The sequence below is a fragment of the Gastrolobium bilobum genome, unplaced genomic scaffold (genome assembly GCF_033153095.1).
Source record: "Gastrolobium bilobum isolate Gb01-03AN ecotype WA unplaced genomic scaffold, APGP_CSIRO_Gbil_v1 utg943, whole genome shotgun sequence".
NCBI classification, from domain to species: Eukaryota; Viridiplantae; Streptophyta; class Magnoliopsida; order Fabales; family Fabaceae; genus Gastrolobium; species Gastrolobium bilobum.
Genome location: NW_026896272.1, coordinates 66,176 through 89,884, shown reverse-complemented (window position 1 = coordinate 89,884; position 23,709 = coordinate 66,176). Strand labels below are relative to the sequence as shown.

The window sequence follows — 23,709 nt, the reverse complement described above, 5'->3', positions numbered from 1 at the left end:
ATTGCCTAATAGACACTTTGTGCTTTCTACCTCTTTAATTGTCACTATGCACACACTAAACGCTATGGCTATATTGTTACTACTTATGCACAATGATCTGCTAACTTTTACGGTATCTCTTTCATAGACTCCCGCGAGCGTACTGGTCCTAAATACAAATACCAACCACCTGTTAGATATTCCCGATCTCCCGGATTGATCAAGTGTAAACATTTTTGTTTATAACATCATTCAATGATCCATACAATAAATTTGTCATCTTATGTGTTGTTAAGCTTATCGAATATAACAACTTATTTTGAATGATATTTTAAATTTATTTTACACTAACTATACGTCAAAATTAAGCCGTTACACTTTTCTTTTTTGGTAAAGAAGCTATTTTGTTTAATTATACTTAAGTTTTGCATTTTTTTATCTGGAGTGGTTTCTTAAAATATTGAAAAAATCATATATAAGGGAATAGTGTTACAATAATTATCTAAGAATTTTTTATTTATAAAAGAAATAAGAAGCATCCATCATCCATATTTTAATAATTTATTAATTCATCACATGATTTTATTATAATATATCTCTCATTTATTATTTTAATGTATATAATTTTATTTCATTTTAATGGCCAAAGAATTAAACTTAATAATTAATTTGAAAACAATGTATCAAAAAATATAATTAATTTAAAAACAAACAAAGATTAAATATTATTAAAAACAAAGATAAAAGTTATTTTAAGGTTAAGTTGTCCTTAAATTGAGTGAATAAGAAGGGAAAAATTATATTTATAATTTTTTTTTATAAATTCTTAAACTATACTATGTGTTAGAGGTAGAACATTTCAGCACACAGTACTACCCTTAATATATAGTATAATTTATAAGAGTTTGTAAATATAACATTCTTCGAATAAGAATATATAAATTATTATACTATTTGAAAGAGACCAATAATTATTAGGAAAATATAAGAATAACGTTGTATCATGAGAAACTTGTCCCGTAACATTATTATGACTATGTATTTCAGGAGTATAAAGTTGTAACATTAATTTTTTTTCTTTTTTTCTCTTCAATCACTTTCCAGAACTTGCCAGCTAACATGAAGAGAAAGAAAAAATAATTTTAATATTATATTATGTATTACATAGTTATAAAAGGATTGCAGGACCAATTTCTTATCTTATAACATGAAAAATGCAAAATCATTATTATTATTAGGGTAAAGTATTTCTTCGGCCATTGGAGATAAATTATCTTCAATGACTCCAAAACTATACATCGTTTTGAATTAATGAAAGATGTTTCTGTAATATTATTTATTTTTTTATCATATGAATTTTACGAAAAACCTTCATTAATTTTCCCAAAATTACAAAAACATTCTTCGTTAATATAAAACGACATAATTTTGAGATAATTGAAGATAACTTATATCCAGTAACTGTAAAAATACTTTACCCTTATTATTACTATTATTATTATTAAATAATTGTCCTATTTCCAGAATTTTCCATACATTGTTTTTTTGGTTACCTGGGGGTTACGAATAGGCCTACAATTCCAAATTGAACCCTAGCTTCCGCCATTGCCGCCATCTTTTCTTTGTCTTCTCGAGGACAATACGAGGTTGTTGTTGCAGAAGATCACTCTTCTTTGGGTCGCATAACCCTAAAATTTCTGATTCAGATAGAAGAAAAATTCTAGCTTTTGGATTTCAAGGGGTTCATTTTGTTTATTCTCAAGCTATGGTAAGCTTCAGATGTGTTTTTATTCGTTTTTCTTATCAATTTTGTTGTCTGACTCTCAAGGGAAATGGAGAAATGAAGAAATATGTTTATTTTTTGTTGTTTAGCTTCTGCGCATATAAAGAATATTAGAAATTATTCCTTTTGATTTTCTCTTTTTTCTCTTGAGATTTAGTTGTGGAATTTTGAATTTGGTTCTTTACATGTATGCAGATTTTAAGAGTGTGTTTCTATTGTATTGTTTGGCCAACCTAGATTGATTCTGGAGGAAGAAGTTGTTACTGGGATTTTTTTTTTTTTTTTCAATTGACTGTTATGTGATTTTATAATACCCAGAGGTTTAGCTTGTACTTATTTGCATTATAGCCCTGAGCATGCAATTTGTGCCAAATTATGTTATGGTTGCTAGTTGGGTATGGCTTAGTTTGTTTGGGGTGTCATAGGTTTGAAACATTGTAATAGCTTTTTGAGGTGTGTACTAAAAGGAAAATAAATAATGAAAGAGCAGAGTATTGATTGAGGAGGTGGTCTTAGAAGTGTTTAGAATCTGTTATTTGTAAACGGTCTTTGTACAATAAATTTTATGGAATTTCTTTGTTCCTTACCAAAACTTTAACTGAATTGTTTGTGCAGGCTTCAAAGATTCTGGCAAACTTGATTGTGATGGGCGGGGGAATCTTGGCAAGAGCAGTTGTTCAGGCATATCGTCAAGCGCTTGCTAGTAAGCTTTCCAAATTTATTTCTGTGGATAGATTTACGATTTATGTGTCAAAATATAATTGTTTTGGTGATTTCTATTAATTTATGTGATTTCTAGATGTTTGGTTTAACTATTGTTTGTTTCCTTGATTCCTTGACCATATGCAAATGTTGCTTAAATTATTTTCCAGCACCAAACCATTTATATTCAGTTGTCTAAGGGAAATGGAGAAACGAGGAAATATATGTATTCTTTGTTGTTTGACTTCTTTGGTGTCTAAAATAATTAAGTTAACAATACGAGAAAGTACAATATTGTACACAGAGGATGTAAGTTGTCCTCTGGGCATGATGAATTGAAGCTAGACTTAATATCAAGGTTGTCAAACTCGAGAGTCTACGCAAACTCGGAAGGGTGAACCAAAATCGTAAATCGCAGAATCGTAACAACGGGATACATATTATATTTATATATATTTATATGCATATAAAGTAATATATTAAGCAAATTTAATTCAGCCAACCAGCAAAATAATGTCATACAATAGTCATAATCAAGAAAAGGAGTACTATTAATACCACTTGAAGACATTTTCTAAAAAAATACAACATTCAAATTCACAAAAAAATTAACCACAATTTAATTGGTCCAGCAGCAAGCAATATTGAGAAAGCATGACTAATTTGATTTTTCAATGTGGACTAATTTGATTTTTCAAGTAAATTAAAAAGGATATACAAAAAAGAAAAGAAAAGGAAACAGAGGCAAAAACAAGAAAAGAAAAGAAAAAACTAATTTTGTTTATCAAATAAAAAAAATTTGGTTAAGTAATAAATAACAGAGGCAGAAGCTGAAAGTAAAACGAGAGAAAACAAAAAAAATATCGACAAAGCCTGCTTTGGTAAACAGACGCATAAACGAAGCGCAAAACAGAGGCTGTGACGCAGCTCATAAGAGATTGAGCAAGAACACCACCCTGCGTCGGTGAAGGCACAACGGTGAATCCTAGGAACGGAGAACAAAGACGAAGCTGCGGACAGAGCACGTGGAGAATGCACGCCTGCACACAGACCGGAGTCAGAGATGACGGTGGAGCACAGTCAAGCCCAATGGTGGAGTCGTCTCTCACTGAGCAGGAACGGTGGCGGCTTCCTTCAGGTATTTAGGGTTTTTTGCATTGAAAAATCCCGTTTATTTGATGGATTTCGAGTCAAAAAATCTGGGTCCATGGGTCAGAACGTTTTTGGTGGAATCGTTTTACTCGTACGAGCTTACGAGTTTGCCAAAAAACACGGCGTCTCTAACAAGTCAATGCCAAAAACGAGTTTATGGTGAATCGGAATCGTTGAGGGTGTTTAGAAGCGTAAACTCATACAAGTTTACTCGCGAGTTTGACAACCATGCTTAATATCCTTAATTATCAACACCCCTCCTCAATTTGGAGCATAGATGTTAATCATACCCAACTTGTTACAAAGATACTCGATATTCCAAACACTTTCATAGAATTGCAAGCAGTGAAACTGTAAAAGGAAGAAAAGTGTGATTAAAAGTTAGAGTGGAAGATGGCTTGGCTAGAGATCCTAGTTTCATTTAAGATATAGTTACTAGATTCTACAAGGAGCTTTGTTTATAGGTGATTTCTAATAGACTTTTCATTTGGAGTTTGGATTGTAAGAAACCATCACTTGATTATTTAGAAGTTTGTTGCAAGTCCAAAAAGGATGGGGTGTTGGGTCATGGTAACTTGTTGAAGAGCATTGCTCTATTGGGTTAAATGATCATGGTGATTTCCTTTCAAAACACATTCTGTGGCACAAGGTAATTAACAGTATTTATGATGCTCACCAGAATTGTTGGATGAAAAAACCACCATTAATGGTACTCATGCAGTCATGCAAGTCCCTGGAAATTCATCTCTTAGTTATATCCTTTTTCTCTTTGCTTACTACATTATAGAGGTATGGTCTTGTACATTTTGGGAGAACCATTACATTGATTTGGTCTTATCTGATTCTTCTCTACCTTTTTATGAACTTTCCAATTTGCATCAGAACCTTGTTTTTTTATTTTACACTCTCCAGGGTTCAGATGCTTTATAAAATTTCCATTTTAGGGCGTTTTTGCATAACACTCATTTTAATGAAACCTCAATAACAGAGGCTGCTGACCTAGTTATGTTACTGAGTAATTCTTTTGTTTTCTGTTTGGCCAGATAGAAGGATTGTGGCCTTTTAGATATAAAACCTTTAACGAGCCTTTACCTAAAAGCTTAAGCTTTTGAGAGTAAACCTGTTTTATGAGCCTTAACCTAAAATCTTAAGCTTTTAGGAGATTTGAGCATGTGACTGATCTGTTTCTTATATCTGCAAATTATATTTACATTCTGTAACTCATAGTCAAACTACTTAAATTTATTAGATATCTAAGACTTTGTGGAAGATTAAGGCTCCTTCCTTGTTACTGAATTGATCATAAGACCAATTCCCTTTTTATGTATGACTATTAAGTACACCCATAATTCTGATCGTCATGTTAGATTGAATAAAGTGACAGTTTCTCATCTGAAATCTGTATAATAAGATTTGATAATTTCACACATGATAGTATACTTGACCTTTTGATTCTTTAAGAAGTTTACTTAAGGTTAAAACTTTTATTTGAATTGTGGCACTTAATAGAATTAATAAAAGTGGTATTTTGGACTCAAGCCCTGCATGACTATTTCTCTTGATGTTTGTGTTTATTGAAGCTCAGAGAGTATTAATCATCTCTTTTGTATTGTTAAGTTGCTTGCAAGCTTTGGAATCAGTATAGCATTTTTGTTTGAAGGAGTGTAAAGCCCTTTGGCTTTGTGCTTTGGTGGTAGGGATTTGGTACTTGTGGATGGAACAAAATGACAGAATATTCAACCAGACGTATCTTCTTTTCTCATTTTTTATTTGACAGTTTGGGTTATAGCCCATTTTTACGGATGTCCAAATTGGAGAGCGATAGTTTCAACCAAGTAACAAAAGGGAAAATAAGAAAGAAACACTACAAAAGCTGGAAATTCTGTATTAATATAATAAAGATCTTTACACCGGAATTGAAAATGACTGAAGCGAAATGCAGTAGAAGGAAACGATAAAAGAAAAGGAAACAAAATACCTGGAGTGTCTCTGGTCTCTCTCGAGGAATAACCAATTACTCAATACTAATCATCCCCCAAAACAATGTCCGACCTACTCTAAGTAGGTAAAACAATGCCCAAAACAAATAACAGAGGAGATCCTCCCTGATTCTCCACTTTCTCTCACACAAGCACATCAGCATGGGACAAGTAACCAATTTTAGCACTCTGAATTGGCTATGATCCAGAATGATGCCTCCTTTGATAAACCTTCCGAGGAACTACCTTTCAATCAGAGAGATCTTTTCCTTTCTCCTTCTTCTTCTTGGTTTTGCTTTATTTTTACCTCTAGGAGGATTTCTTATCCTCCTCCTTTGCACTTCTCTGAATCATTCTTCTTTTATACAAAATATCAACCGAACCTTATTTTGACTTGATGGAATCAGCTACATGGATTCTAGTAAGCCACTGTGCTTGATTCTGTATCATAGATTCATGATGCTACATTTACCCTGAACTCTCTTTAATATTCTCCTACCATTTCTCTTTTGCATCTCCCCCTACCTGGCTTTAAAGGATGAAACCGCAATAGTTTATAATTTCACATCTTATTGGGGCTTGTGTGTTGTTGCATGTTCGTTTGAATATCTGCTATACTCCCTTATGATGCAAAAGTCTTTTAGGGATTTTATTCTAGGGGTCTTTATAATCTATAGATAATGTGTGAACTGTGAACATCTTGCCTTCTACTGTGGCAACACTCTATGATCATTCCCAGCAGATGGATCAACTTATAGTATATTCTAGGCAGCATCCAAACTGCTTTCTGATAAACTAGTCTCCTTCCTTAACATCTGTTATATCACTTGCTTCTGTAACTTCATGGTGTGACTTATCATCATTCCTGTATAGTTGGCAAAATTTTGGATATCATCCTTTAAGCAGAGGCCCCAAGAGGGTCTAGGTTAGCAGGAATAAGAGGGTTGGTGGGGGATTAGGACCTAACTCTGTTAACAACAGAATATTAACTTGTATTGAGTTCTCATTTTCTCAACATTATGTTGTTCCAGATGCCTCAAAAAATGGTGTTGCACAAGAGACAATACAAAATACTATTCGCAGAGCTGGCAAAGTGATGACAGAGCAAGAGGCTCGGCAAATCCTTGGTGTTACTGAGGAAACTCCCTGGGAAGAGATTGCGAAGGTTAGTTACATTATCTATTTTGTGGTGTTATGACCCATTTGTTGTTTCAATAATTTGCCTAGACACATTTCTTCCTTGCAGAAATATGACACACTGTTTGAGAATAATGCAAAGAATGGGAGTTTTTACCTCCAGTCCAAAGTTCATCGTGCCAAGGAATGTCTAGAGTCTATCCAACAAAGCAAGAGTCAGGGTACTGCTAGTTGAGAACTTTGGACACCAAGTTGTATACCATTTGTGCGATCGAAAGTGTATGAAACTAAAATTTCTGTTACTTAAAAAAGAGTGTAAATGATTAGTTGGGGATTGACTGCTAATAATGAAGGCTATTTATAGAACTGAAGCTGTGTTATTACATTATTAAAGAGAATAGTGATCAATAATATTGATGGTTAAAAACAGCTTCATGTTTTCACTTTTAAAGTGTAATCAAAATTTTGGAAGCTATCTGCTTGACCTTCATGTTCATCGTTACTAATATTCATATTAAAACGTGTTCATCTTCGTTGTCTTTTGCAAATTCTATTGCACAAAGGTGTACATGCTATTATTGTTCCCAATTTAGGGCGGTGGAAAATAATCGAACTGAAGTGATTCGAATTACATTTTCTTTCTGAATCAGTTTTGAGAATCAAATTGATTTTATAAAGGGTTTAATATGTATTATCTTATAAGAGATAAAATTATTTTTTATATACATAAATATGTGGGGTTTTTTTTTCTCTTTTCTCTTTATATAGTTTCATATAGACTTTGTATATTTTTATGTATGTGTAAGAAATAAATTTTATCTCTTATCACATTAGAAACATCAAATCTTTTTATAATTCAATTTAAAAAATTAAATCAAACCAAAAGAGCCGGTTTGAAAAATCCAAATTGATTTGGAATTGGTTATAAATTATAAGTTGCTTTAGAAATATGAACCAGTTCTGAGCTAGTTCTCAACATATTGGATAATGAAACAGTTTGGTTCTTTGAACAGAACCGATTTAAACTAGTCTGGTTCGGTTAAGGTAAAAAAAATCAGTTAGGGTCGAATCAGGTCCACCTTTACTTTTCGTCTTCTTAGCCGTCTTTTGCTAATCCTCTTGTTGTCGATGGTGTTCCAAATCCCTTCTGTTGTCTTTCAAAAAGAAATGTTTTTGAATAAATTAGAAGCATCGGTAAAAATACAATAAAAAAATAAGCACATAACTAGCATTTATAAAAAATAAAAAAATGAGAATTTGGGTAAATTAGTCGAAGGGTTTAAATATACATATATATAAGCTTCGAATTTGTATTTTACCATGCCTTCTGGTTTGTGAAGATTGATTTAATCTAATATTTTTGTACGCAGAGTCAAGGTGATATGTATTATCTCAAAAACCACTATTGCCTGATGGGAATAAGACAAACAAATTCTATATCATTTTCAAATTGTAATACTATTGAATAATAATATTTTAACCAATGTCACATCAATTGATGGTGAAGCATATCATGTTCATGCTTATCCTTATACTGCTCCTATCGTTAATCAAACACGTTTTTTTTTATTTCATTTGGAGCTAATTGTCAAAGAGTTATCGACTTACACAAGGTTTATGGTGCCCAAATATTAATGTGACAATCAAAAGTGAAACTTTCCTTGCACATTTCACACATGTATTATATTTGTAGTACATATAAAGTAGCAAATTTTGGGTTTTGCATAATGTATCCCAATAAACATTAAAAAAAAAAAATTGAAATTGGTTACCATTTTATAAATGCGAATAGCGTAAATTACTTATGTAATTGCGAATAATCATACTGCAAACCCGTTTACAAAATTACGAATTGATTTTAGAAGTTAGTAATCCTACAATATTTCGAAATTTCAAATATTTGAACACAGATGCACAAATAGGAATAAATCTTGGGTTATCTTATAGTATAAACTCTTTTAATAAAAATAGAAATAAGTAAAATTAATGCGGTGTTAATCATAAAGTAGTTGGTAGAATAAATGTTATTAGGGAATTATTCTTTTTTAACTTTAATAAGGGATGATAATGAAAATAATTTGTTCCGTAATCCTATACAACTAAAAATTCAATATATGCTCACCAAAAAAATAAAAATAAATTCAATATATCACCTATTAAAGTTTAAAAAAATAAACAAACTATCCACCTGATTATATTTATTTTACTCACTCTAAAAAGACTAATTTCACTTTTTTTAACTTTTAATAAAAGAAATATGTATTATTGGAATTGGAAGATTCACACAATAAATTGGGGCACTCAAATTTTGGCCGCTTCTCCGAATAGATTGTGCCTAAATAGGTTAGGCCACTCTGTTTGAGTGTCATATTAAATATTGCTGTAAGTTTTTGTTGAGATCTAGAATATATTTTGATCTTTAGAATATGACATCTCATTCTCAGAATTTTTATTCATAAAATAGTTGGTGTTATGTAATAATCAAAATTTACATTTGAAAAATATTTATATGTCATTAATTTTTTATGATTAATTTAATAAAAAGTAAAAAATTAAGGATCGTAGGCTAAATAAGAGGGCTGAACAAGATATGATAAGAGGGCTGAATAAGATTAGGATCGTAGGCTAAACAAACTCATATCATATTATGTGATTTTTGCACTAGATAAGTCATCTGATAAAATAATATTATCATATCCGATATTTGAGACGAATCATACGATATTATGATATAAAATAAATGGATAAAAAATTATTTTTAATAAAATTTTATATGATTTTTTAAAATTTATCTTTAAACTATTTTTTTAACTTATTTGCGCTTTAGTTCTTATTTAAATTTATAAAAAAAATTAAAAAGTCATAATTTTAAATAATATATTAAAATACATAAATTATTTATAAACATTTTCAAATAAAAATAATCATATTCTCACCACATAAATTTTTATAAATTAAATTTTAAATTAATTTTCAATATTGGTAGCTGGCGCAATTGTGGCAAGTAAGGAGTGGTTAGTTGAAGTATAATGGTGATGACGTCAATAATACGGTCACAATTATGGTGGCTAACTGATGATGGCGGCAGTTAGTGAGACAGTTGTTGGTAGCAAGGCCAACAGTCACCGATGACAATTGTTGGGGTTGAACAATGGTAGGGGGTGGCAATGGTAGGGGGTGGCAAGTTGTGGATGGTACTTGGGGGGTTGTAGTCGATGATAACAGTGATGATTGATAGCTTATGGTGATTGTGGTGACCTCCAATATCCGGACACGCAAATTTTTAGAAAAAGGGTGTGTCGGACACATGTTCGACACTAGGGGTGGCAAAAATGAGCCAACCCGTCGGGTTGGCTCGTAACCCGCACAAAACGAGCCGGGTTGGGTTGGTAAAAATGAGCTGCCAGCTCGCTTTAGCCCGACCCGAGCCAACCCGGGCTCTAACGAGCCAGCTCGCGGGTTACTTTTTTTTTTTTTTTTAATAAAATACAATGGACTTTACTGATGGATTTTCCACTGATGGACTTTACTATATTGGTCGCTTTTGCATGTTCTTTTTTTTTCATGATTGGTTTTTGATTCTAGATGCTTATCGTTGAAATATATAATGGATTTCTTTTATTTTTTATTTTTTGGCTTTATATACGTTTTATGGTTATCGTGAGTTAGAGTAATTCAGAAAATCATGATAACTGACTCCTGTGATTCGTGGAGTGGTTTGTGTTTCATTTAATATTTTTGGATTTTGTAAACTACTCTACTTGTAGTTGGACTGCAAAATACAGTAATTTTATACAGGAGAACAAACCACAAAAATTAAATTTTTTGAGCCAACCCGCGAGACAACCCGTGAGCCAATATTTTGAGCTAACCAACCCGCGAGCATCATTTTGAGCTAACTCGCGAGCTTTTTTTGAGCCAACCCGTAAGCTTTTTTACGAGCCAACCCACGAGCTGATTATCGAGCCAACCTGCGAGCCAACCCTAACCCGACTCGGGTCGAGCCGGGTTGGGTTTTCTGGCTCGTTTTTTTTTCGAGCCAACCCGACCGACCCATTTTTTTCGGGCTAAATGCGGGTTGGGCCGGGTCGAGCCGGGTTGGCCCGTTTTGCCAACCCTATTCGACACAGACACGCTCCGACACGTTCCGACACGCGGTCAAAATTTTAGGATACGTGGTCAACTCTCCGACATATTCTTTCGACACGCAATCAACTTTTTCGGACACGTGGTCAACGCTCGGACACATTTTTTTTTTAGTCTTAATTTTATTTTATTAAATAAATAAAAAAATCATTTATAAATCAATTTTTTTCTGTTATGAAATTTGAGATGAAAAATTAACAAGGTACAAAAAATTATTTTTGTTTATATTTATGTTATGAAATTTGAATATTTGATTGGTTATATGACTTATTTATTATGGACTGTTATATCTATTAAATACAAATTATATTATATATATTAAAAATATTATTTAATATCAAAACGTGTCCTAACGTGTCGAAATATGCCATTTTTTAGAATTAACGTGTCGGCATGTCGTGTCGTGTTCCGTGTCAGTGTCCGTGCATCATAGGTGGTGACTAACTAGTAGATGAGGTGGCGATCTCCAGAGCATCGACTCGTTATTTTTTTCAAATTGTGCGTGTCGGCGACACGCGGTCAACATTTTGGGACACACGATCAACGCTCTGACACGTTTTTTGACACACAGTCAACTTTTTTCGACACGCGGTCAATGCTTCGTCACGCATCCGACATGTTTTTTTTTTACTTCTTAATTTTTTGTGTGTGGAGGTTACAAGGAATTGAACACAACACCCTACACTACACACACTCCTAACACACACACCCCACACCACTAGGCTAACCCTAGTGGATATTTTATTTTATTTTATTAACTAAAAATAAAAATAATAATTTATAAATCAATTTTTTTCTATTATGAAATTTACATGAAAAATTAACAATATATAAAAAAATTATTTTTGTTTATACTTATGTTATGAAATTTGAATATTTGATTGGTCATATAACTTATTATAGGTTGTTATATGTATTAAATATAAATTATATTATATATATTAAAAATATTATTTAATATCAAAACGTGTCTCAACGTGTCAAAATATGACATTTTTTAGAATTAACATGTCGGCGTGTCGTGTCCCGTGTTCCGTGTCGATGTCGGTGCATCATAGGTGGCTAATGGCCTAAACAATATTGGTGGCAATAATTCACCCTCATATACCTAACAAAATTCATAAGAAAATAACATAAAAACTATATTTAGAATGAGAAAGATGAGGAGGGATATTTTCACTACCAAAATTTTTCACTACCAACTTACTACCTATCTAATCACCATTAGATTAACATTTTCTTTCTCTTCAATTATTTTTAACATTCTCTCTCTTTGATTCAATGGTAATGTGATTGGTAGTAAGTTAGTAGTAAATTTTTTTGATAGTTAGAATATCCTTACTCGAAAAATATATGATAATTGTCATTTTATCATGTCAATTCCTAACTCAACTCCTCTCTTAGAATAATTTATTCTACTGCAAACACAATAAAATAAATCAATAGGATAAACATATCATATTTTATTACTTTCCCAAATAAAATAAAAAATATGGCTCGTAATAGTACTTTAAATATAGTACCTCTTGTATGAATTTCTAAATAATTTTTCTTTCGAAGATTTGGTACGGCATAATGGCACGTGTCAAATTGATGTTGTGGTCTCTAAGCTACACTCGTGCCACGTCTTTGTTTCTGTTTGTGCGAATATTAATATTGGTGAACGCCACAATCCTATTTTTCTATCTTTAATAAATAAATATTCCGAATTTAATAATACAACTTTGTTCATTACGTCAACTCTGCAATTGCCAAGTATTAAGTGAGACCCGCATTATGGATCACGTCAAGTGTTCTCCACATGGACACGAACTTCAAAGAACCAAATAAAAACATTTTTTTTTGGATAACACCAAATAAAAACATTAGACATGAAGAGGGCAAAAAGAAAGAAAGAAGAAGAACGTGTAAATAGAACAGTGGGAAATGGACAAAAGGAAAAGAAGTTCCATTTTTCTTTTCAAACGTGTTATGTGATTTTCCCGGAAAGTTACGTTGGAGATGGGAAAAAGATATTGACACTTCGTACTTTTGGGCGAGACGTGAACCTTAATGACACGTAATCCTGCTATTAGCGTTATGATTTAACAATCAAGAAGAGATAAATACGAACAGAAGCCCGATGCAAAATTGAATTCGAATTTACATTTGATAATTTACTGCAATACTTTTTTCTTTGCTTGTCGTTTTGTATAATATGCATTGCATTTTAAGAAGAGAAATATTTATTTATTTATTTATTTGTCAATTTTAACGTGCTAATGATTAGGGGTGAAAGTGAGCTGGGCTGTGCCAAGTTTTTCTCCGAAAAGTCTAAGCTTACGTTAAAAAATTTTAATTTGGCCTGGCCCAAGCCTAGTATGAGTCTATCTGTTAGCCTGGTTTGACCCGTTTATAAAAAAAACAAATGGCCTGGCTTGACCCGTTAACCTGTTAATTTTTAACTTCCAAGCAGAACCATGAATCAACTCTACATAGTACTCAAATTCTGTTGCTACATCAAAAATCATAATTTCAATGTCCAAACAGAATCATGAATCATAACAAAACTCATACAATATGCATTGAAGTCACTTTCAAAAGCAAAATGCTCAAACTAAATAACATATATTTAATCAAGTCCAACAAACAAATCCTTATTATGTAAATTAAAATAACTACATGAATCCAACAAACACATCATGATGCTTGTAGTAAGTTTAACCTCTCCCAAAAATCTTTTAATATATTCATATACACAATATAATATGTTGAGATGTTGGTTCCTCCTATATAAGAAATAAAATAAGATTTCTATTAAAATATAATCGAATATAATTAAGTTATAAATAATTGCAATTGATTAAATTTATATCTTTTTTTTTCTTCAAGGCATGCTTATTCTATTTTATTTTATTTTAAATAAATAGTACAATATAGGCCGGCCTGTAGGCTCATAGGCCCGACATTTTGAAAGTGGACCTACGACTTTTTTATTAAACAGGCTTTTTTAAGGCTCAAGCCCGGCTTATTATACAAAATATACTAGGCCAGATGTAGGCCGAGCTGTAGGCCCCTGTAGGCCAGCCTGTCCCAGTTTCACCCCTACTAATGATATATTGAAAAAATTAAAAAGTTTAATTGTGTTTAGCTTAAGAGAGTTGAGAACTTTTACCAAAAGAGAGAGAGAGAGTTGAGAACAAATATAATTTGTCGTTCAATTGATTCAAATGAACGGCATTTGAAAAAAAAAAGTTATAAACTTAATTTTTTGATGTACCTAAATAAAGTTTAGTACATAAAATACAGATATTTTCATGTATGCAAATATAAAAAAAAAATGTATACTGAATGCATAATTAATGCATCACTTCTGGTTAGAGGGATAATCACCCCCTCAAGTTTACATAAATCTTTGTCTTAGATCCATACACATTAAGAGAAACGTAATATAATTTTAATTTGCCTCCCTTCAAATTTAGTGTTCAGTTTTCCTCTTGATCATTCTTCTTTATGTATTAACCCATTATCATTTTATTCTATCTAAATTAGTGTGATATTTGTTTTCTCTCTCTTTTTCATTAAAACTTTTTACTCCGCCATTGCTATTATTAATTACATCTTTATCAACTACTAAAATGGCAAAACTATGTTACGAAAAAAGAGAGGCAAAACTAATATATAAACGAAGTATAAATATGAAAATTTACACTTATTTTTCCATGTAAAATTTAATTCCATGTCTGTATAATCTCACATCAGAAATTGTTTATACTACGTGCCTGTTTGGATCCTCTCTTTTTTAAGTTAGAAGCTACTTATAAGCATAAACTAGGCCAAACAGGTTTTGGGAAAAGTTCTTATAACGAAAAACTCTTTTTTTGTAATGAAGAAAAAAGTTGAAAACTAAAAGCTCCTAGGAGGAGCTTTTTTTTAAGCTCTTATCTGTTTTTTTTGAATTGTGTGTTTTTTTTTTTAAGGAATGGTGATAAAGATAAAGAGAGATAATTTTCTTGAGATATGTGCTTTTGAGTAATTTTTAAGCTAAATTTTTTATGTAATTTTCAAACAGTTTCTAGTTTTTTTTTTTTAAACTCTTTTTTTTAGCTTTAGCTTATAAGTAGCTTCTAGCTTAAAAATAAGAAGATCCAAATAGACTCTACATGAAACTCAGTTATTTATAATACGCTAGCTTTTTGTTTCATTTGAGTGCTTTTAAAATAATATTGTTCTTATTATATAATTTTTGCACATTTTTCCTTCATCACTATTTTTTTTTACCGAGTTTTCAATATGAGTAATTGTTTCCTGTGTAATGCATACGGCTTAATAAATATAAAAATTATATCTAAAGAATCAAGTTCAAAGAATAATTAAAGAGTTGATGTTTTTGTACCTATTCCCAGTTTTTTTTTTTCCACGGTCAAAGTATTAATTTATGACAATTTTTTATATTGATTTTCGTGTCGTTGTCTTTGTTTTATTATTTTAAATTGCAGGTCTAAAATTAAAGCAAAGGTTTTCATTAAGATATAATCCAAAGGCTTAGTGGGGTCAACTATGCACACGGCCCAACATGATTACTTTAAATAGAATATTGTACGGCTTGCTATGACACCAATATGAGCAAAAATGGTGCCCTAAATTAAAGCTCACCAAAAACGAAAATAATGGTTGAACAAATCAAATTCAGATCATTTTAAAAACCATTATTGACTTGGTGTATATGAGTTGAGTACGTGGGAGTGAGAGAATGTATTCGAACCTTTTCAATACTATTTTTAGAAAGGACTTAAAATTTTATGACCCACCCCAAATCAAAATGATGAACCGATTTAGAATATTTAAAGAAAAAAATCTTTTTGCACTATTTGTTCTCAACAATTCCTTTACTATTTAAAACTAATGGAAATAAAAGTTGGCCTAGTATGAAATGTGTCTTAAATGTAAGATGTGGATGCATGTAATCATTTCGTTCTTTAAATCTGTTTAGAAGAGAATTATTTTTGTTTTTTTGAATTGCTCCACTGGTTTTCGTAACTTCGCCGACTATGTCCAGTCCGACCCGGGTAGGTTACCTAGCATTGACAGGTGAGTCTCCCAGCGAGAATTTTCTGCATACACAAAGTCTCGAAGAGAATTGTTTTTGTTATGCATAGAAACTTTTTTTTGAAAAAGAAATATGTTTAATAATACAATTTATTATTATTCTTCATTGGGAGAATATGTATCTAATAAATAATTTAAATTAATAAATTTTTTATTTAATAAATGATTGTATTTAATCCTAATAATGTATTTTACGGTATTTATTATGGAAAAAAAATATTTTTTATTTCTATTAATTTGAGTTCTTGAACTATCTATTTATTTTTTAAAATAGAAAAATAAATCGATTTTATCAAATACTATTTCTAGCTATTTTTTTCCCTACACCAAAAGAAAAAAAATTAAAACCAGATAATGAAACTACAATGAAACATTCCAGGTTTCTATTGGAGCAATGGTTTTTTTTTTTTTTTTTTTCAATCACTGTGGCTATTTTTCTCGTATGAGTTTATCTTCGTGCAAGATTCAAGGCGTAAAAGCTTGACAAAAACTATATAAATCTTTACATAAATGAAATAGAGGAATATTATACTTACAACTTTTTTTTACAACCTCTTACAATCATCTCTTAACACCGTTGATTTTCGCCAATCAACGGTTATTATTTTCGAAAATTAAACTCATTAATTAATTATTAATTCACAATAAATGATAACCGTTGATTGACGGAAATCAATGGTGTTAAGATATAGTTGTAAGAGATTGTAAAAAAAAGGTTGTAAGTATAACCGTCTTCAATGAAATAATGTAATCGTATGGTTTTGAGATATTCAAGTGTGATGAGTCACACATTGATTGGTAATGGGCTAAGTGAAAAGTATATAAGTGGAAGGACCCATGAACCTAATGCTGACTTATCACACTTGAATATCTCAATATATGGTAAAAGATAATTTACAAATATCAAGGTCCTTTTCTTATGTTAGACAACACGAAAAAAATATATTTAAAAAAGTCACTGTATTCAACAAAACAATTAGAAGTAAGCTGTAAGTTCGTTGGTCTAATAACAACAACTGCATTTTATTAGAATTTATAAGATCTAATCAATTATAAACGTGCGTTTGGATTAATATGTTTTAGAATTAACAAAGTTTGTTCTTTTTTTGCATTTTACAAAAAAGAACATTGAAAAGGAAACATTTTTTTTTTCAAAATAAGCTGTTATCAAACATGTTATTGTCGTTCAAATCCTTGCAAGTATTTAGGTTTTTTTGCTTTGACCTTGTTGTAAACATTGAGTAACATCACTTTGTAGTAAACATATTCTTCTTGTGTTGGGTCAATTTACTAGGAGAATTCTTAATTATTTTTTCCACGTATTGTCAAATTTAATGCAGAATTTTGATGGAAACTTTTAGCCACCATAAATTTATGGAGTGCTATTTTTTTAAAAATTTGGTGAGCAAATTAATTTTATTTATTATGATATCATAATCATTTTGTCCGAGCTTTGAATTAAAAAAATAATGTAAAAGTGTTAGATGAATGGATAAAACTATTTGTAGTGATTTTACTTCTTTTTTGAACCGGCCACGAGTTACTAATTAAGAAGCTCTCTTAATATTTAATTATTTATCATATAGAGAATTCAAACTTTGATAATTTCCTAAAAACCAACTTGTTACTGTAATGATTACGAAATGTCTAAAACTAAAGAAAATAGCTCAAAGAATTATATGCTAATTATACAATAAATATTGATAGTACCAATTAAATTCTTTGTGGCTAAGCAAAGTCTACCACAATAGAAGTTAAACACATAACAGATTGCCTACCACACATAACAGATTGCCTACCAAAGCATGGAGTGTTTATTGGTTTAATGGGGATCCTCAATGTCTCATCTGCAATGAGCACATAGAAACCTTACTGCATGCTGTTAGGGATTGTCCCATCATCAAAAAGATATGAGTTGCTATTTTGTCTCCCTCATAAAGGGAAACCTTCTTCGAAGTTGATATACTTGAGTAGCTACAATGGAACTGGAGTCATAAGGGGGAAAGTACAGGTACGACCCAATGGGCTACTCTTTTTGTTGTTGACTGCTGAATGATACGACATTGGCATAATTCAGTTGCACATGGCCAACCAGCCCCTCCTTTTATCCACTCACATCTCGCTGTGGTTGAAAATGCGTAACAAGTGTGTGATGCATTTGTACAGGACACTTCTCTTCTGGTCCAACGTACTATTATTTGGCTTCTTTCACCGGAAGAATTTATTAAATTAAATATAGATGGTGCTTCTAGGGGCAATCCAGCGCTGCTTGTGGTGGAGTACTTCGAGACTCAAGTGGCAATTGAAGATGTGAATTTTCTTACAGAATTGGTACTTGTTTAGCATGGAAATGCAGAACTGTGGGGTGTTCTGAAAGGGCTCCAGCTAGCTTGGATGAGAGCTGTCAGGAAACTAATCATTGAAAGTGACTCAAGCTCTGTTGTTGCGTTGCTCACTAGGCATGGTGAGAAAGCTCGTGAGTCATCTTTGGTGACTCATATTCGAGCATTGATCAATTGTAACTGGCAAGTCTATTTTAATCATACACTTAGGGAGGCCAATTGTTGCGCCGATTACCTGGCGAACCTCCTGCTAGGTCACATGGATATGGATGATTCTGTCTTTTCAGAACCTCCTCCTGAATTATTCTTGCTTTTGCTTGCGAATTCCTTAGCCACTCCTCGAATTATGTATGTCGGTTGATTCTTTTATTTTTGTTTTCTGCATTTTAACTTTCTTTATGTATCCAAAAAAAAAAGTCTACCACAATAGTGGACATTATTAGTCCAAGAAAAAAAAAACCTGGTTGTGTTATAAAAATAAATAAATATTGCTATATAAAATAAATTTTTCGTTTGTATTTAAAAAAAAATATTACAATGTTTTTACAAATTATTGAAAAAATAGTTATAATATAGTTTTAGTCAATCCAAAGCCAAGTAACTTCTTCAACTCAAGTGGCTATTATATTTTTAAATTTCATTTAAAATGCAAAATCTAGTTTATAATCTTAAAGGCATAACTTTATGACTTCAATATATGTCTTCAGTCTTCCAAAATTACTCAATAGTTATTGTTTTCAAACAAATCACTACACTGAAAATTAGGTTCAAATTTGATCAGTTCAAAAAGAAGCCTTGAAACATATAAGCTAAACTTTAAAGCTTATAGTCTAATTGCCATTCAAAAATATCTTTTGACAAGTTAGTTATTATAAGCTTGCATAAAGTATTTATCTTTCAGGATCCACATGATTTGACTGATCCACTTCATGGACCTCTTAAAGTTAGAAAATAAGCACGAGGAACATATTAATAGACCAGGCTAAAGGATCGTGATTCAATTTTTAGGCGAAATAATTTAGGATTAGTGGTGAAAACTTTCACCCTTTATGCCATAAAAGAGATTAGTGTCATTCAAATAGGTGGTGATACATTTGAGAAAAAATATTATAATAAAAATCTTGTGGGGAAACTTTTGAAAAAAATCTTAAAATTTAAGCTAAACGTGACATGCACTTAGCCAATTGTTGAAATTTCAATATTTCATTCCTTTACAGATATATGTAACACAAAATAAAGATATAAGAATATGTATATAAAATATAATTTATATAAAGACTACATATGTAACAAAAAATTTGTATTCTAAGAAGTAATTCTGGTTTAAGATGGGTTAATAAAAAAATGCATAAAATAGATTACTCTTAATGAGTAAGATTGGAATAAATGAACATATCCAAAAGATAAAGAATAATCATCATCACTAAGTCTCCACAAAATACTATATAAAAAACGAAAGTATACAAACATTTTGATATAATCTACGGTTGTAAAGCAGATCGCAGACAGGTTATGTAAATGCTATGGGTTTCTTCATCTTTCTGTGGACAATTTGAGAGAATGTCAACATCAAATCTATTGAGAATTGGGCATAATCTAACCCTAAATCCTGTATGCTGCTTTGTCTTTACGTGTATCATCCCTTAACCATTAATCAACCCTTTTTTTTCAAATAATTTTTTTTTATATTAATAGGTACCCACAGTATATGATGCACCACATTTCAAAAAAATTGAAATATCATATCCGATTTTTTAATACTCCAACATTTAACATGTATTGTAAAAATTCAAAAAAAATAATAAAAAAATTACGTTATATTTTTAGTTTAAACTATTAAATTTATTGAATTATAATTATCATTTTATTAAATTTAATATAAATATTTAAAATATCTTATATTTTTTTTGCAAAATTAATGAATTATAAATTTAATTTATTTTTAAATTATTAAATATTAAATATAATATATATTATATAAATTAAAATATTATTTAATATCAAAATATACCCTAATATATTAGTATCACAATATAATATCAGAGTTGGTACAACATAACCCACAGTCCTAACTCCTAAGGATCCGACAAATTTGAATACATTTTGACTATGATTCATGATCCTTTGAGCAGATGAATTGATTTTTCAAATAATTTTTTTTACAATAATACTAACAACAATATTTAAATACAAAACTGCACGTTCAGAGAATTTCTAACCATTTAAAAAATAAATAGAAAAAAAAAAAAACAAAATACCAAGTCTGTTATTTTTACCTATTTTTTTTACCTAAAGAAACAGAGTATGAAAAAGGAAAAAAAAAATAGTAGAAAAAAAGAAGGAAAAATAAAGGAAACACTGAAATATTGTATCAACCAGAAGGTGGTGGATGGCCACTGGTATCTGACCATGTTGACGGCGGAAACTCTGACCCCTCTCCGCCGATTCCTCCTCCGTGAGGGTGGTTTCCCGGTGGCCGGAAATAGCCCATTTGTTGACTAGATAACAGGGGAAATGAAGCAGAGGAAAATTGAGTAGATGGTGAAAATGATACATTTGGTGATACAAAAGAAGACAAAGAGGGTGATGATGATAACAATGAAGAAGATTCATGTACACCCAATTGTGAATTATAGTACCACTGCTGAAGCAAACTAGAAGGTTGGTTTTGTTGTTGTTGTTGTTGATGTTGCTGTTGTTGAAGCTGATGATGAAAGTCTTCAGGACTCTGAAGAAGCTGAGAATATTCCCAATAATCTCTGATCAAATCAGAGGAACCCTGAAACGGTGGTGGCATGAATGGTTGCGGCGGTGTGGCGGTTGCGGCCGCTGGTGCGGGGAGTGGAAGGAATTGAGTAGTGGCTGTGGCCGGAAAAGGTTGAAGTTGTGGTGGCATTGCTCTAACATTTTCTGGGAAGTTTAGTTTTGCTCTATTGCCTCTGAACCTCAATGCAGCTTCATCATAAGCTCTTGCTGCAGCTTCTGCTGTTTCAAATGTTCCAAGCCAAACCCTTGCTGCTTTGTGTGGATCACGAATTTCTGCAGCCCATTTTCCCCATGGTCTTTGCCTCACTCCCCTGTACCTTCTTCTCCTCTCTCCTGTTTCTTCTTGTGAAGAATTTTGGCCTAATGGCGTGGCCGCCACGGTGGCTACGGTGGTGGTGGTGGTTGAAGGTTCTTCAGTTACTGGTTGAAGTGAAAAAGCAAAGGTAACTTATAAAAAACATTTGCACTTGTGTAAAAAATGACTTTGTCTCTTGGATGGCTTAGTTCTAAACTATGGTTTTGGTATATTCAGTTTTTTAAATCTCAATTCATATTATCTTTTCTATGCAGTAATATGGTATTGGATAATGAAAAATGAAAATTATTTGATGCATGCAATATAAGATAAAAATGGTGCAGTTTGTTAATGTATTTGAGGTGGTCCTAGTAGGGAAAGGAAATCTAATGAATACAAGGGTTGATACTAGGTATAGATTGATGCTGCATGTTTTATTCAACAAGTTGGTATGTTAAAAAAAAATATGGTTGAGAGAGTTTAAAATAATGCAAACAATGATATGATATACCCCATTTGTTGCTTTAGATAAACAACTTGAGAGGATGAAATCTTGAGATGGTATGTGATGATTATGTGCATAAAATGCTTCATAGTTTGAAATGAAGTATAAAGTAAAGAAGTCGCACCTGATGATGATGATGACTCTACTTGAGAAGGTAGCCAAAAGTCACCAATGTTTCTGAAGAGTCTAGGAACAGATTGTTGTATCAATTGATGAGAAGCACCACTTTCTTCTTCACGCCCTCTTTTTTGCCCAACCCATGAGCCAGAGGGCAAGTTAAGGCCAGAAGTGGAAGAAGAAGAAGAAGAGAAAGAAGACAAACGTGGAGTTAAAGATGAATGTCCAAAACTTGACGTCAGAGGAAAACCACTTCCTTGGAACCATTCAGCACCGCTTTGGCCAGAACCTGATACCACATGAGTCAGAGCTGAAACCATTTCATTCAACTCTCGAGCCCTGCCATACCCTGACACCATAGGACCTTGCATTGCCACCTCACCTTGTTGAATCACTTGGTTCAATCCTTGTGACTCAGATCCCCCAGAACTTCCACCATCATGACCATAAGGATGTTCCTCGTCACCATCACCACCGTCACCGCCGCCTTGCTGCGCCGTGAACTTTAAGAACTCACCTGATCCTCTTTGGTGCGCCACCGTTAGCAAGGACATGTAAACAAAGTTTTAATTTTTTCTTATATTTTTTGTGACAAAAATTACCAAGATCCAACCGTGATTTCTCTTATATAATTCCTTCTTCTGAGACCCTTTGAGATTCTATTGAGAATGAAACGATTATATAATAAAGGGTACAAAGAGAAATCAAAAATGAGCAGCTGCTTAGCCCCTAATTAAATAGTACTTACTAGTTACTACTCATGGTGGTGTTGTGCCTTACTCTAGTTTCCACCATGCACACAAAACACCACCACCTTTCTTTCTGATATTTATTTTTTTTAAATTAATTTAATATTCTTGGTGCACAAATTCTCTTTGTGCCAAAATATATATAAAAAACAAAAACATTTTGGATATGACATGAACATTAAAAAAAGAAAAATTAAAATATACGTTTCGCCGCCTCTGAGAATTTCGGTATTTATGTTCACACTATAAAGATGCAAAATGGACTTTACTTAACACGTGGCCGCAGTCTTTTGGCACCTCCATGTTTTGTCGGTGTTCTTTTTACAGATAGAGAGAGAGAAACAGAGATCATCTTTGAATTGAGTTCTATTAACCATAAATATTCAAAAATAAATAAAAAATGTTCATTAATACAAATGTTATACGTTTGCTTTTACCGACATAGCAATTTTGAGAGCCTTAATAATAACAATTTTGGGCTCCAATAATTGTGATTAGTACACAATTTAACTTTAATGGGTTTGGTGCGAAAAAGCAAATAATAGATTGAGTTGCAACTTACACAAGTTGGTGATTGTTATGAGGGAGGTGTGAATTGGTACAGTATTAAAATGCAATTTGCACATTGATATGGTACATTGAATTATTTATCTATATATGACATTATATTACTAGAAAGATAGAAGAGAACATTTTGAAATTGATTATGCAAACATTTGCTTCTTTTCCAAATAGGTAAAAAAATAGAATGAATGTCATTATGTGGTCAAAACACGGCTCTTCATGCTACGCATTAGATATTTCTACAAGCTGGTTCGTGCACATCATGAACAAGAGGAATCAAACAGGACCCATACTTGTAAAACTGATTTTGAATTCTTCAAATTTGGTGGAATATTATTGTACAATTTTATTTATTTTGTATCAGATGCGTAGCACTTTAAAGGCGGTTAAATAAGGTCAAATCGT

General features: G+C 31.8%; 2 protein-coding genes across 2 annotated transcripts; one reads left to right on the top strand and one right to left on the bottom strand.

The window, feature by feature from the left end:
- Positions 1-1,527: 1,527 nt before the first annotated feature.
- On the top strand, positions 1,528-7,169 carry LOC133298559 (mitochondrial import inner membrane translocase subunit PAM16 like 2-like). Its single transcript, XM_061497883.1, has 4 exons — positions 1,528-1,747; positions 2,378-2,465; positions 6,627-6,760; positions 6,842-7,169. The coding sequence occupies exons 1-4, from the start codon at positions 1,745-1,747 to the stop codon at positions 6,965-6,967; spliced, it is 351 nt and encodes a 116-aa protein (XP_061353867.1). The 5' UTR covers positions 1,528-1,744; the 3' UTR covers positions 6,968-7,169.
- Positions 7,170-20,679: 13,510 nt separating this feature from the next.
- LOC133298565 (ethylene-responsive transcription factor ABR1-like) lies at positions 20,680-22,545 on the bottom strand. The gene is made up of 2 exons (XM_061497889.1): positions 21,999-22,545; positions 20,680-21,494 (listed from the first exon to the last, which is right to left on the bottom strand). The coding sequence occupies exons 1-2, from the start codon at positions 22,543-22,545 to the stop codon at positions 20,680-20,682; spliced, it is 1,362 nt and encodes a 453-aa protein (XP_061353873.1).
- Between the last annotated feature and the right edge of the window lie 1,164 nt (positions 22,546-23,709).